At 42.9% G+C, this 14,550-nt stretch overlaps 1 protein-coding gene across 3 annotated transcripts in view; it reads left to right on the top strand.

The window, feature by feature from the left end:
- The window catches only part of LARGE1 (LARGE xylosyl- and glucuronyltransferase 1), a 291,152-nt gene that overhangs the window by 276,567 nt on the left and 35 nt on the right, over positions 1–14,550 (top strand). The window contains exons 15-16 of one of the 3 annotated variants that reach the window (XR_007508669.1): positions 3,864–4,619; positions 5,602–14,531. Coding sequence is in view for 1 of the 3 variants with exons in the window: in XM_049821626.1 (XP_049677583.1) it covers positions 3,864–4,061 (198 nt within the window). In the remaining 2 variants the exon portion in view is untranslated. Of the gene's footprint in view, positions 1–3,863; positions 14,532–14,550 lie in introns of those variants that run through there. The other 2 variants (XR_007508668.1, XM_049821626.1) reach the window with 2 other exon arrangements.

Below are 14,550 nucleotides of genomic sequence, written 5' to 3'. Positions count from 1 at the left end.
ACACTAATTTAGAATTCCAAAAGCAATCTTAAATTGAATCCAAGGCAAGCATCTTCAATTTCTGGCCTGAATTTACAACACATCTCTGGAAAGCCAAGGACTTCACATTTGCAAAGTCTCTGGCTGTGGAGCAGACTTGAGAGGATCCAGGTACTTGATCCTTGGGCTACCTGCCTCTTGGATCTGTGACTTGGGATGGAGCTGCTGGGCAGAATATATAAGAATAAGGATGCAGAGAAAGCTCGAGAGTCCCAGACTGGCACTAGAAGAACTCTTACAGCTGCCAAGGTCCCTGCCACCGACCTAGATCTTAGAGGCTGGCAGTGACTATGGCTCTGTGGGAGCCCGGTGCTGCTGCTCACTGAGATGGCAGGGTTTGCATCTCCCTGCTGTTCCTGGATGTGAAGCAAACCACTGTGCTAATCAGCAGGGTCTGGGTCATGGCATTTCTTTTTAGTTTGGGTTTGGGGTTTTTTTAGTTTGGTTTCAGTCCCAGTTTTTGAACTAGTAGCATTTCATGCTAACCAAAACCCATGCTTTTTGGTCATCTGTATCCTCCTATGCTAGCTTCTGCCGTGTATCTGCAACATAGCTGATCCTTCTCTGCTCAACTCTTACCAGTTCATGTGAAGCAGAGCAGCACAAGGCGTGCAACAAGTTACTGGGAGATTGTGTCTCTGGGATGCGGTTTACAGTGTATTTGTGTGCAGGCACGTATGTGGGAGGGATATTTTCTACTTCTGCTTACAAAACCACACGGTCACCTTGGGCTGGCAGCACTTGCCCTCTGTTTGCAGAGGGGCTTTCCCAACAAATTTGTACCTGCTTATGTTGAGAAAAAATTATTACAGACTAGAAAAAAAATTGTCCCTTGTATTATCATTAATAATAATACGTTGCTTTGCTATAGCACTTTAATTTTCCAGTGCACTTTCCAAACACTAATCAATTAACCATCGGTTGTGGAGAGTGCCAGGGTAATGATTTATTATTTGTTAATCTGGGTAACAAGGCTTATGTTCCCGCTGGCAGCTCTCATCTAGCACTCACTATCTAACTGTTCTGTTAGAGATGTTTGCCCAGCATACAGATTGACACATGGGAAATTGGACCATTTTTCAAAGTTGATCATAGTGCAGATATTTTAAATGGCCATTGGGTATGTACTAACTCTGGGGAATTGTTTTTCTCACTCTTCCAGTCCTAAAAACATTCTCACATTGAAAAGAAGTTTCAGTTTCGTAGTGACGTGGGTATTGGCCTGTTCTCCCACAAAATCAGCCTGGAGGGGGACGTGGGATCACACAGCTACCTCTCCCTATGGCATTCCTCTCCTTCAGGGTGTCCACAGATCAGGTTGCTGCCAGCTGCTTGGCTGGCTTCGTTACCAGAAGGCAGAGCAGCTTCTCAGCTGAACTATTTCACTGATCCTCACAACTGCGGAGTCTGTCAAGAGAACGCTTGCAGACTCCTTACCAAGGGCCTGTGCCCCTGCCGTCCTTCAGAGCAGCACACAGCTTGGAGATAACAGTCATTATTATTCTGGGGGTATGCAGATGTCCACTGAGCTGGATGCTGTACAAATACATAGATAATGACAGTCTCCGTCTAAAGAATTTTTAACCTGTGAGGTGGGTGCAGACGTTCCTGCAAGTGCATTGCTTTCTCGACAGACGTTTCCTGATAGTAGAGATGGGCCATTAGGAAACCTTTCCCTGCTCTTCCAGTGGCTGCGGAACTAGACTGTGAGCAATCCTTTTTCCAGAACCCCAGCCCAGCATCTTTCAAAGGGGCTTATTAGCAGCAGACTGGTAAGGTTTTGGAAGGCTTTATGTGCCTTGAAGGCCTTTCGGAGGGATGGGAGCACTGCTGTGCTGAACAGTTTACACTGCAGAGCATAGCTGGTCCCTGACCTGCAGGATTACAGACTTGAGACGCAAACGGAGAACAAAAGAAAGATTGTATGAGGGGGATGTATCTTCCTCTGCAGCTTCAGCCTTTAGTTTTAAGGTCCCGTAGAGACATATTTTGTAGTTTATCAGCTCTCCTTACTCCATCATGCCAGCCTTTGTTTTCGCATTTGGTTCCCCGTTAGTTCTAAGTCTCTTCCAGCTAAATGAGTTCTGCCTGTGAGCATCAGTTTATTTTGCTCTTGCTGTACATTTGTCACCCTAAACAGAAGCTCAGAGGGGCCCATTCCCATATATGACAGCATTGTAATCTGGCACAAAGATTTACCGCTTTAGCACTGTCTGGCAGGGAACAGGCGTTCCCATAATGAGAAAGGAGCAGCCATGCAGCTGCAGCTGCACCTAGCTGTCCAACACGTACTGCTGTTTCATAGGTGTCTCTGGGACAGCGCTGCAGCCATAGCTACGCTTTGAGCTGACCAGTACCACTGCCTGAGCTGGGAAATGGATCCACATTGCATTCCGCTCATTTTTTTCCATCAGTTTGGGTTTCATTTGGGGCTGTGTTGCTCAAACACTTGGTTTCTGGTAGCATCGTAACCCAGCAATTTTCAGTCTTTTCCAGGCTGATCATATTTTGTTAAGTGAGGAAGGATTTATAGGTGAAACACTAATCTTTATTGGCACAAGCATGTTCTCTCCTATAAATCACTTTCCCTAACAAAATGTTTTTGGAATACTCTGCCTCTGTGCTGCAGATACTCTGTGTCTTTGCACAGACTGCTAAATCTACAAGTAACTGGACTTTGCAAAGCAGGGGAAGTTGTGCACCATTTCTTATAAAGCCAGCATGATCTGGGGCTGTTCCTTCCCTGCCCACTGTCTTCTGCAGAGATGGTTAATGAGTCAATACAGCAACGGTTGTATTGGAACCGTGTGAGGACAACAGGAAATTTGTCTGTGGAGTCTTTGAAGTTTCTTTGTCATTTGAATCCCATACAAGTCATATTTTTTTGAAATTTCTTATGAAAAAAGAGGTAGTGTCTGGGTAGTTAGGGTGGTTCACATCTCTTTTCTGCCCAGTTCCTTGCAGGAGCAGTTATCTGGTTCTTGCACATCCTACTTCTTAGACATCCTTGTCTAAGAAGCAGTCTTTTTCTAGCTTTGCTCTAATGATCATGTATTTAATTATAAAAATGGAACAAATCTAACAGGAATAATTGAGACTTAAATGAACCATCGTTTTTTTAACAACAAAAATTGTCAAAGAACTTGTTCAGACATAAATAAAGAGAATTATTGAAGTAGTTTTAGAGGAGCAGGGGAATTAGCCAGTATCTCATACTTTGTGAAGGAGAACTTAATTTGCGCAAAACCTTCTCAAAGCCTATGGATTTAGCAGGTCCATTTTCACACATTGCCTATAAAAGATATCATAGTCTCCCTTATTTCAGGTTTATAAATAGTTCTGGACAGTTTTGTCACTGTATCTTAGTACACAGGCAAAGCAACGTGTGTGTTGCAGTGTATGCCTTTGTAAATTAGCTTATTCCAGCATCCCAAGCCAGATAAATTGTAGGGGCAAAACCATGCTTTTACATGGACACTTGAGACTCATGCTGTGTGCAGTCACAGCTGTGTTGGTTGCAAGGACACTACCGCAAAATCTGCGCTGCAGACATGGCTCTGAGCATGCCCTTTGTACTGTTGCCCCATCATTTGGCTTATATGGAGTAAAACATTTTAAAAGAGAAAGTTGATCTTTCATAAAACCAGGAAAAAGCAACTTTAAAAAAACAGAAGGCTTATTTGACATATCTGTATGGGTTTGTTGCTTCTGAGACCCACACTGCACTGTCACTTGATGGAGGATGTTTGACTGCGGAGGTACGAGAGACGTGCATTGCAAGAGGGCTCAGGACCCCCCTCACAGCCGGTGTCTTTCTCCCCCAGGAGTACGAGTTCACGGTGCTGCCCAACGCCTACATGATCCACATGCCGCACGCCCCCAGCTTCGACATCACCAAGTTTCGCTCCAACAAGCAATACCGCATCTGTCTCAAGACCCTGAAGGAGGAGTTCCAGCAGGATATGTCGCGCCACTACGGCTTCGCAGCCCTCAAATATCTCACGGCGGAGAACAACAGCTAGCACAACGGAGCCCGTGTGCGGGAAACGGGGACGCTGGAGGGAGGAGTCGCTCAACGTTTGGGGTCCGGTCTTCAAACTTGGAACGGAGAAATACTTTCTGTTTTTATACCATACTCGGCAGTTCTAACGGTAGAAATTTGAAGTGACATGTCTTCGGACTATGCTCATTCGTCCCTTCCCCGACTACCCCAGGCCTTTCAGCTTTAGCATTCGTGAGGTGTCAGCGAGAGGGGCCGGCCACGAGCCCGCCGTGGGGACTGGGCAGGGGCTGGGAATGCACTCTGCTCTCTTAACTGCAGAGCAAAGACAGACCTTCAGAATATAGGATTTCATGTTGCTATTTAATAATTTGACATGCTTTTTATCTGTAAAGGAAGATCTTCGGGTCGCTGTCCTGTGAATTTCAAATCTGCACTACTCTAAAAGGGAACTTTCCCCTGTGAACTTTCACAGGGGCCCTGTTAACATGGATGACCTTGTTAATGCAGGATGAGCCAAAGGTCTGAATTAGCCTTGAAAACGAAGGGGATGCTTATACAATACTGCGCTCCAGAGAAGGTGTGTTACTGGTTTAGGTGTATACATGATATCGGTTGGTCTTTTATTCTCAAATCAGTTGTTTTATCAGGAAAATCCCCTATGCCCCACCCTGCCTTTTCCCCAGTCCTAAATGCTGCTCCTTTCCTTGCCAAGGAAATGTCTCCCTCGTGTTTCTTTCCCATCCTCAGTTCTGGTGGTCCAGTAAAGAAAATCAGTAGCTCTGCTGGCAAGTGAACAAAATTTGTCAGTGTAAGGTCTGTTTTCACCAGAGCAACTTGTTCGTGTGTGTCTCGTAAAATAAAGGGCCTGGCTGTAACTCTTTATCTTTTTTAGGCAGGAATTGGATTTTGCCTATAAGGCACATTGTGCGGGGGGATATTGATTTGTAGGCTCATTTCGGTGCATGCCCATCCGTGAAGGCTTTGGGCCTTGGGCTTTAAGTGGACTTCTTTGCTGAACAGGGAATATAAACATGGCAACTAGCAGCCTTGGTGCTCTCCTGCTGCCTGCTGCAAGGTCTCAGAACTACTTCGTTAAAGGAGTTTATAAATAAAAGGAGCAGAACTGTTAGGAATAAACTCCCCATTCGAGGGGGAGAAAAGAATGTGTTGGGAATCTGAGTGTAAGTGTTTGCTTGAACGTGGGCTGGTCAAGTTCACAACTTCGGTACACACAGGAATATGCTGGAGGGCGGACAGGAAACCTAACAAGCAAAATGCAGAAAACAAGACACTGGACTTTTTAAAATTTTCTTTATTCTTCAGTATTAATGTTGTGTTTACATGGGATGAAGAGATGAGGTTTAATGCACTACCCCTTGCAGGGCTATTTGTAATTTCTGTTGCAATGTTAATAGAGAAAGCAGAAACAACTCAGTGAGAAATGCGTCTGTCTCCCTGCCCCAGATCCCCATACAACCACACGTACCGATACCACTGCCTGAGTTGGGAAATGGATCCACATTCCGTTCTGCTCACTTCTTTTCCATTTTGTTTTTCAGCCACTGGACCTTCTACTTTCCTCCCCACCTCATCCCTCTAGAGCTTGGTTTTATTTCTAACCTGACATTTCGTGAGAGCTTTCTGTTACGGTGGAAACCACGCGGTTAAACCAGACATTTAAACTACAAATATCAGTTCATCATGCTGTGTATATATGAGAAAAGCCAAAAAAGGCAACATCTTTGACAAGAAATAAAAAGGGGCGGGAGGCTATGTGTAATTTTCACTTGTTCCCCTGGGAGTGTTGGCTGCATAAGAATACATCACCACATAATTTTCCAAAGTACTTTTCTTCTGTTCTTAATGGCTTTATGTAAAGATTTACATAAAAAGCTGGGAAGAGCTGGGAAGAAGTGAAATGAGTGCTCAGTCTTGGCTAAGATACATTCTTTTAAAAAACCCAAAATCTTAACTCCCCAAGTCCTGTATCACCATTAAGGGCCCAGGTCACTCTGCATATCGAGAATGAGAAGAACCCTGCAGCACAGAGTCCTGTTGATTAGCTAATGTGCAGAAAGGTACCAAAAGCTGATCCTAAGAGAGGCTACCACTGGTTGTACCTACATAAAATCCCCAGTCAGAGCTTCAGTGTGGCCACCATTATGTTTCATATATATTACAAACTTTATTTCCAGATGTACATTTCTCCTTGGCTTAACAATGTTGCCCAAAGGATGGACTGGATTGCCCTGCAGCAGCATAACCTGTAGCACGGACCTGTACATTGTTTGGATGTGCCATTATCCACATGAACGTGATTCTGTCCTCAGTGGTCATGAGATGCGGATGGGGGAGAAGGGAGGTAAATGTTTGCTGCTTGCCTGTCTGTACAGCGAGTCGTGAGACCTCCTGGGTAGGCTTAGGTGTGCTGGCTGGTGTAACCAGCTCAAAGATTGGTGGTAGGTTCAAAGAGCCCCTTTTTTTCCCCTTATTGACACTGTACTGACTTGTATCTGTCATGTCATGTTTGTCTATGATGTGCTTCATAATTTGGGAGGTGTGGGGCTTGGGTTTTTTTAACACTTTTCAGCCAATTTACATGATAGCAAATTAGGATTACATATCTGTCTGTAACTGCCAGGGCTCCTCCATCACCATGAAAAAAACAACAACAAAAATCCCCAACTCAGTTGTAACACTGTCTTCCAGTCCTCTGCTGTAGTAGGTATTTGCTGGCAACTTTGTTACTTAATTCTCAGTTTTCTCCTGAAATCTTCAAGAAATATCAGATAAACCTGGTGACTTAATGCCTTTGATTTATTGATTTGTTCCACCAATTTCTCTCTTGAGTCTTCAGTCTATGACCTCTCCTTATCTTTGATATTTGGAAAGTGTGAGTCTCTCATTTAGGTATCACGCCAGCACCCTCTCTAGTGAAGACTGATGCAAATAAATCATTTAGATTCTTGGCAATGTCCTTATTGTCTTTAATTGTTTCTTCTACTTATTGTTTGGGGTGGCCTACCGGTTATCTCCGGTTTTCTGCTTTTGGGATACTGAGCAAATGTATATTTTCAGTTTTAACGTCCTACCCTTTTTTGCTCTTCAGATTCCCTCTTAGCTTGCTCAAACTCCATCTTAACTATTACGTACCTTCCTTTCGGCTTTACAGAGTTTTGATTTCTCTTCTCTGAAGGGTTCCTGTTTGGCCTGAATCACTTCTAAAATTTCCAAGTTAGTCGTACCAGCATTTCCTTGTCCTTGTCTGCCATTTATCTAAAGGGATACCATACTCCATAGCTATTTATAAGCCCTTCCCATTTTTAATCTCGGGATTTCAGGTTTTTCTTTTGTTTTTATTTAGGGCCACTGATTCTTTAAGGGGGGGTTGTTTTTAAATTTTTATATCAAATATCAGCCTGCTAGGTTTTGATGGCTTCTGTTTTTCTCTTTAAACCTTCCTGAATGCTAACCTTTTCCTAGTCAAGGGATCAGAAATACAATGTTACAAAATTCTTTTGTTCTTCTAATTTGGGCTCTTATCTTGACACATTTTGTTCTGTGTCTCCCTTTTCCCCCTCCACTCCAAAACATTGACACGTGAATCACTGCAAACTTTTCAGTCCCAGAGCGTGAACTGTGTGTTTCCCAGCACCTTCTGACATCCCACCACATTTCAGACATAATTATTATTCCAAATAATAATCTGCTGGCTGGCACCCAATCCTCCTATTTTTGTTTTCATGCTTCTCCCTTTGATGTAACAGGCTTTGCAAGTTTAAGTTTTGGGCAAAGCACTTGCCTTTATTTAATGCCTTATTGTAACCTTCTAATACGTTTCCATGATTTCTCTCTGCTGTCACAGTATACACCTCGAAATGTTTGGCTGTAGTTTCCATGCTATCATTTTCTGGCTAAGGGTCATCTACTATTTGCCTACCTGGCAGACCTAGAAAATGTCTTTGTTTATCCCAGGTAGTCCTTAGTATCTATCAGATTTTTCCCCAAGTCCTACTTTTAGTAATTTCTTCCAGCCTTGCTAGTTTCCTATGTGAGCAATCTGGTTCCAGTTCATAATTTGCAATTTTTTTCTATTTGTAATCATTATCTTGGACTCCGTGACATAAAGGAATCAGCAGCTGTACCTGCGGTTCCATCGCTTTTGTTAGACTGAATATCACATACGCTCACGTTATTCCTAACGTACTGATTTTTTTACCTGGTAGGCTTCATGTGGTTTGTATGTAAATCATAAACTGCATTTTCCTTTTACTGCAACAAGCGGAGGCACTTTGTAGTGTTATTTGCAGTAGCTGTTGCAGCAGAGTAAGCCCTGTGTTAGAGGGAAAAGCACAAAAACCTTGTCAGAATTGTAGCTACTGTTTCTCTCCGCAGGGGAAAATAAGGCGCTAGCACAGCTGAACAGTATTATAAATGCCCTGCACAAAACACATTGCGCATTATTTTCTGGTAGGTATAATCGTACATTGTCCAATTAAATATGAAAAATACATTTTTAATGTTCTCATTTTTACATGCAGTTCTATCCAGAAGGTAATGCATTCCCTTCTGTATCTTGCCAGTTTCCCCCATTACTCCAGCCTGCCTAATAGCCCCATCTGGTTTTGGCTGAGAAAGATTAATGACCAGCAGCACTGGGAGTCCTGGCAAATCAGCAGAGATATTACTCTTAGGCATTGCACAGGACATTCCTTCCTATTCTGCCAGATACTGTGCGGGGGTTCTTCAGGTTTCAGTGCAGCAACAGGAGAACACAGCAAGCTCAGCAAGTGGGGTGAGCATCATTATTTATGAATTTCAACAAGGTCTAATACATTAGATGTGAGAGTGCTAAAAAAAGAATCAATCATTGTTAGCTCAAAAAATATTTCAATTTTAGGAAAAGAAAGCAGCTAAGTTTCTGCAACTCCAGTGAGTGAGACTGAAACAAAGAAGTCACTAGTAGACAATGACAGCCAATAACCTAGTATTTCCACTGCAGTATTGAGAATGCAGAAGCATTGATAGCGAAATGAAGTCATTTTTACAGTAGTAATTCATAATGTATATTTAGAAGGTCTGTTTACATCCAAACACTTAGGTGAATTGGGGATTGTTTGAAGATTGTTACTTTGGTTCACAATACAAAATTAAGTTTTGAAAAGCTTCTGGCTGTGCACAGCAAATTATGGCTCAGGAAATGCTTACAAATTTGGATTTAGAAATACTTTGCTTTTATAGGAATTTGTTTTCATCAGTAGTTACACATCCCCAAAACAAGACACAAACTCCTTGAGAATTTCAAAAGGAACTATGTGCGTGTCGGTTGGCCGGAACATTTTCCTCTTACGACAACTTGGGGTTTGGGGTCTGTTTGCTCTGCAGAGTAGAATTGTTATGATCAGTTGAAAAAATAATCTGGGAATTAGAAAGCCAGCCAATTACTTATTTGGGTGATGGATCATATGAATGTATTTGTCCAGACATGTTAATGGGTACTGCAATGGAAGTGTTAGCTCATTGAGGGTGTCAGGATGCAAAAGATCTGAAACCCGGTCTAAGAGCTTAGTATCTGTTCCGTCATTCTGTGCTGTAGTTTCCCCTCATAGGATAACAGCTTCCTATCTCCCAGCTAATTACTGCTTCTGTAGGGTTAAAATGTCCTAAACCTCTGCAACATGGATTCATGGGAAGTCACTGTGCAGGTGACAAAGGCTGCATTTGAGCTCCATGGTCCATTGCCATGAGATACAAGATTTCAGTCCAAAAGAAATGGTTTTGACCTGGGGGTAATTCTCCAATCAGGCGTGTAGACACCACTCTCACCAAATATACTCAAGAAGAGGTCCCCAAACACATGAGGCCAAGTAATTCAAGCCAAGCTAAGCCTGTTCCTTAGTATTATAGTAACATAATTCTCAGACAATGGATGTGCGAGTTTTCAGTGTTAATCATTATATCACAAGACTCCTGCTAAGGCTGCAAAATGAGTCATGTGAAAGTTAGAGGATCTGAAATTTCAAGTTGCTGGTGGAGCTGGTGATTTGCTCATACAACTTCTTTCTGTCCCCCGGCACATAAGTAGTAGGACATAGTCTCTACACAATCATTTGCTGGGTTTTTTTAGAGGACTCTCCTTTCATTCTATGCACAGGGTGGATGGTACTCAGGGAATGAAGCAGCTGGGTGATACTTCTTTTTACTTTTGCTCTCATTGAGCTTTTCATAATATGATAGCTGCCTTGATTCTGAGCAAAGCCAGACTTTTTTTTTTATTCTTTTTTTCCAAAGGATAGGTTTAAACTGTGATTTAGGAAAATCAATTATCCCCCACGCTCTCAGGCTTTCTGAGCAGAATGCCTGCAGTTCTGTTCTACAGGCTTTTCTTGTGTGGAGGGATCCTACGGAGCTGTTCGAAATTGCACACTCGGAGGCCTTGTAGCACTCACCCCCAACCTATGAATGCTAACAGCTGAACATGCAAGAGTGATGAATCCCAGCTCTGTCCAGGCATGTCTGTTCCATCTCTGGGAGCACTCTAAAGACTATCAGCAGTCTGTCAGGTAAGCAGTGAAAAGACGGAGTAAATAATTGAGCGGGAGGGCCACGAGGGTTTGTTTTAAGTAGCCAAATTTCCAGAGGAATGAGGAAGGTAAAATTCTGAGGTTCCTCAGATGATCGGTTCGTAGGATCTGTGGTTGGACTAAGCTCTTTCTGGATCTGTGGCGTTTCTTATCCAATACCGGCCGACGTGGCCCACCTGTAGTAAATTCTGTGGGTTGTAAAATTCATAAAAGTCAGCACTGAGATTAAACCATTATCAGCTCAAAGGTGTTTAAATTGTTTCAGTTCCTTGGATTCCCACATTGCTCCTTTGGTGCTCATAAGAAAAAAAAAAGAAAAAAAAAATATAGTAGCAGCTTGATGACAGTAGGAGTCTGACTACCCAGCCTTTTTTAAATTGTCAGCCCTGAGGTCAATGGTTGGGGCAAAGCTGGAGTTGGCGAGATACGTAGAATTTCTTCTTTTGATCTACCTGTGGATCTGTTGTTCCAGCGGTGCTCTCCAGCGATGCTATAAGGACAGGAAAAGCTATCCAATGCTGATTGATCCATGAACTCCTCATCCAGTCGGAACTAACAACCAGCAGCAGGAAGGAAGCCGCACTGCTGTCTGCTTCGAGTTTTTTTTAGATGGCAATAGTGAGTTCAGTACAAAACCTATTATTCTGATGATAGACTTTGCTGAGCTTTTCTGCATTTTAGCTGTATACTCGCCGTGAGTGACAGAGGCCCCTTGGGGTTAGGAAGAGATGGGACTCAGCAGTTTGCTGGTTCAGAATGAGAACAAGAGATATGTGTATTTTCCCTCGACACCTTGCCCCGTGTTTACTAATTGTATTAGCACCAATTAATCTAGCTGGCCTGAGGCTCGGTGTTCAGGCTGGGCAGTAAGCTTCTGCTGTCTGTGTTGATAAGAGAGCGGACAGATAAATGAAATGATGCATTCTGTCCATAACATCCATAAATATTGCCATACGGGTTCAAATGGCTCATGGAGAGTTTACATCTTTTACTTTTCACTGTCAGGGTTTTTTCAAAGAACAGCAAAGGCAATCCAAAAAAAAAAAAAAGCAATGGGTTCTGTAAGGACCCACAAGGATTAACATTCATGGAGATTCATCAATGCAAAATATCCACCAAGTTAACCTGCCAGCTTTTGTCATGAGCGCAGCAAATACAGGCATGGTCATCTTCTTTCTGATTACACTTCATAGAGCAAAACAAGTGTATGTAATAAAAACAACTCTGAATTAGATCACACATGTTTTATAATTTTTGTTGCTTTCATTTCCATCTTCACATGTGAAATTAACAGTTGGCAAAACTCTATTTTCTTAAGCTGATACAGCTTTCTTCTGCATCAATCAGACTTGCAAACATTACAGCATTGTCTGGGGTGAAGAATAGTACTGAGGGGTCGGCGAGATGTCTGCAACACCACTTTCGTGCAGAGAGAGCGTTTCCTGTGGCCTGGGGGATTTTTCTTTCCTCTGTGCTATCACAGGTTTTATTTCTATCTTAGCAGTGTCTCTTCCAGTAAGTATGAAAGACTACTGGCTTGTGCTAGACCACTGCGTGAGTTCATTGCTAAAGCAGTGTTTCTGGCACGGCACCTGGCCCTCCACACAAATTTATTCTGCGGGGGGGGGGGTGTCCAATTTCAATCTTCAAGCCTATACCTGAGAGAAAATTCAGCAATTTGAAGCTGTAAGAATGAGATCACTATGCTTTGTTTTATTCTTAGCATATCCGTAGTGTTCAAACTTTTCGGTCCACTACACCTCTGTATCTTCCAGAAAAATATTGTTTTGAAAGGAAGAGAGTCATTGCAAGTAATCCAGTGGGGCTGAAATCAGCAGCATTTACTGATGAGTAACCTACTCAAGCCATAAGTTTTAGCACAAGTTTCTACAAATTACAAATTATCTACTATTTCTTTAGGGCTCAATTTCAGGATCCTTCTTCAGCCAGCCCATTCTCAGGTTTTCCACTTTTTCTCCACACTCCCAATCTGCTGCACCCCTAAATCTATGTTCATACTAGCCTTAGGTAGGTGTTGACAGGTATTTTAAAGACAGTATAGACAGTTTCCACAGCACTGGGGTCTGGTTGTAACTATTACATAGAAAAAGACATCTCTCAGTTGCTGACTTCTTTAAACTTGTAAGAACTCATTTCAAAAAAAAAAAAGAGAAAACAAATACTTGGGCTGCTGGGCAAGAGGAGAGGGAGAGACTTAGGCCTTCAATACTGTCAATGCCAAAACATGATCGTTCCTTAGGACCTGACACATTACTACAAGTTGGTAGCCATGCATAAGATGACAATGGTGGTTGTGTGGCTCTGGAAGAAACAATGACTTTAGAAGACTTGACATAGATCCTTTGGTCCGAGGCCATAGGTTTCGCTTTTCCTATGCATTTGAATTGCCTTTCCCAAAGCCGTGTCCCAGTAGCATGGTTCCCAATGGACAAGCACTAACTAGCGTAACGAGTCTATAAACATTCCCTTTCCTTCCAAACTCGTTATAGATCATGTTGGCATCACTTTCTCTTTTTCTCCACCCTACAGCAGAGGGTCCAATACCTGAAGAAAGGTAGCACCAAAGCGATCTAAACACCAAATGTACCTTGCAATGCCAGAATCCCTAGGTTTTTAGGTGCCCAGTTGGAAGCAGCCGGGCTCAGCTTCAGCCCGTGCAACTTGGCGGCTGTCTGAGACCCACGGTGTTGGGGCTGGTCCCCTTAGTTTCCTTTGATAGTCAATGGAGCGAGCCAGACTTCTGCCGAGGGCATTTCTGTTCATCGCCCTTTGCTCTCTGACTAGCAGAAAAGGTTACAGTGCTGATGGTCCCCACGCAGGTGCCTCAGGTGTACATCTGCCCAAAGTAACGTGGGACAAATCTGAGCCAGTGAGCATCAGTTTTAGAGCTACCACCTACTCCTTTAAGATTGCAGGTGTCAAAATCCCCGGGAAACTAAGCAGTAAGTGCTACAAGGCCGTATACTCAATATTAGCTGACAAACTTGAAAACAACAATCTATATGATGGAAAAAGTGTGGGTGGATCAGCCATGGGAGGGAGTGATTTGTGGACTCCAGAGACTGTGATACACGTTGTGACAGACAGCTTATGCTAACAGCCCAGAAAGCACTCGTTTTCAGCACAAAGCTGTGGGCTTCATAATGGTGGTTAAAATATTACCCCTGGCATTGCTGGTCAAGTTGTGCAACGTTCGTTGCACTGTGTTATCACTGTGCAGCTCTGCCGAGAGCAGGGGCAGCATTGGCAGTGTGTCAGCCAGCACTTTTGCAAAAGTGCAGGTAAGAAATCTGTGAGAAAGAAGGAAAAAAAAAAAACAACCAACAACAGCCTTTCACGTCTGTTTCTTCTTAAGACTCAAACCTCGCTCCTTTTCTGTCATGACCAAGGTGATTCTACATTCTCCAGGGGAAAATTGGGATGTCGTGACTTTTTGGGTGAGCCATGCATGAAAACAAGGCTTGTAATTATCTTGCAAGACTTGTGGCACTGGAGGGGTTTGAATCTTCAACTCACCACCCTGTCAGTACATTACCTGACTGGCTGGCCTTCTGCTTGAACTAATACTGAACTCTTTTGTTTCTCTCTCCATGTTGGGGAAAGTTTCTTAAGTAAAGTTTCAGGAAAGAAAAAAGAAAAATCTGTCTTCTTTCCTTCTGCTGCCCCATCTCCCAAGCGCATCCCCCTCCAGGGTTAGACTGAGGCAACGTGCATTTAACACAAACCACTTAGTTTACATGTATGCTTCAGTCCATGTGTAAGTTTTCTAGGTGACACTTTTATGGGGGAAAATGCTGTTTAGATTGTGTGTGCAAAATAAATGGCTTGTAAATATTTAAAAAAAAAAAAGGGTTAATTTTCAGTTGTGCAATAAAATTGTGAAATAATCCTCTCAATTCCTTT

Source organism: Accipiter gentilis, chromosome 18 (assembly GCF_929443795.1).
Source record: "Accipiter gentilis chromosome 18, bAccGen1.1, whole genome shotgun sequence".
Taxonomy (NCBI): Eukaryota; Metazoa; Chordata; class Aves; order Accipitriformes; family Accipitridae; genus Astur; species Astur gentilis.
The sequence above is the reverse complement of the archived record's forward strand: the minus strand, read 5'-3'. Positions and strand labels throughout refer to the sequence as shown.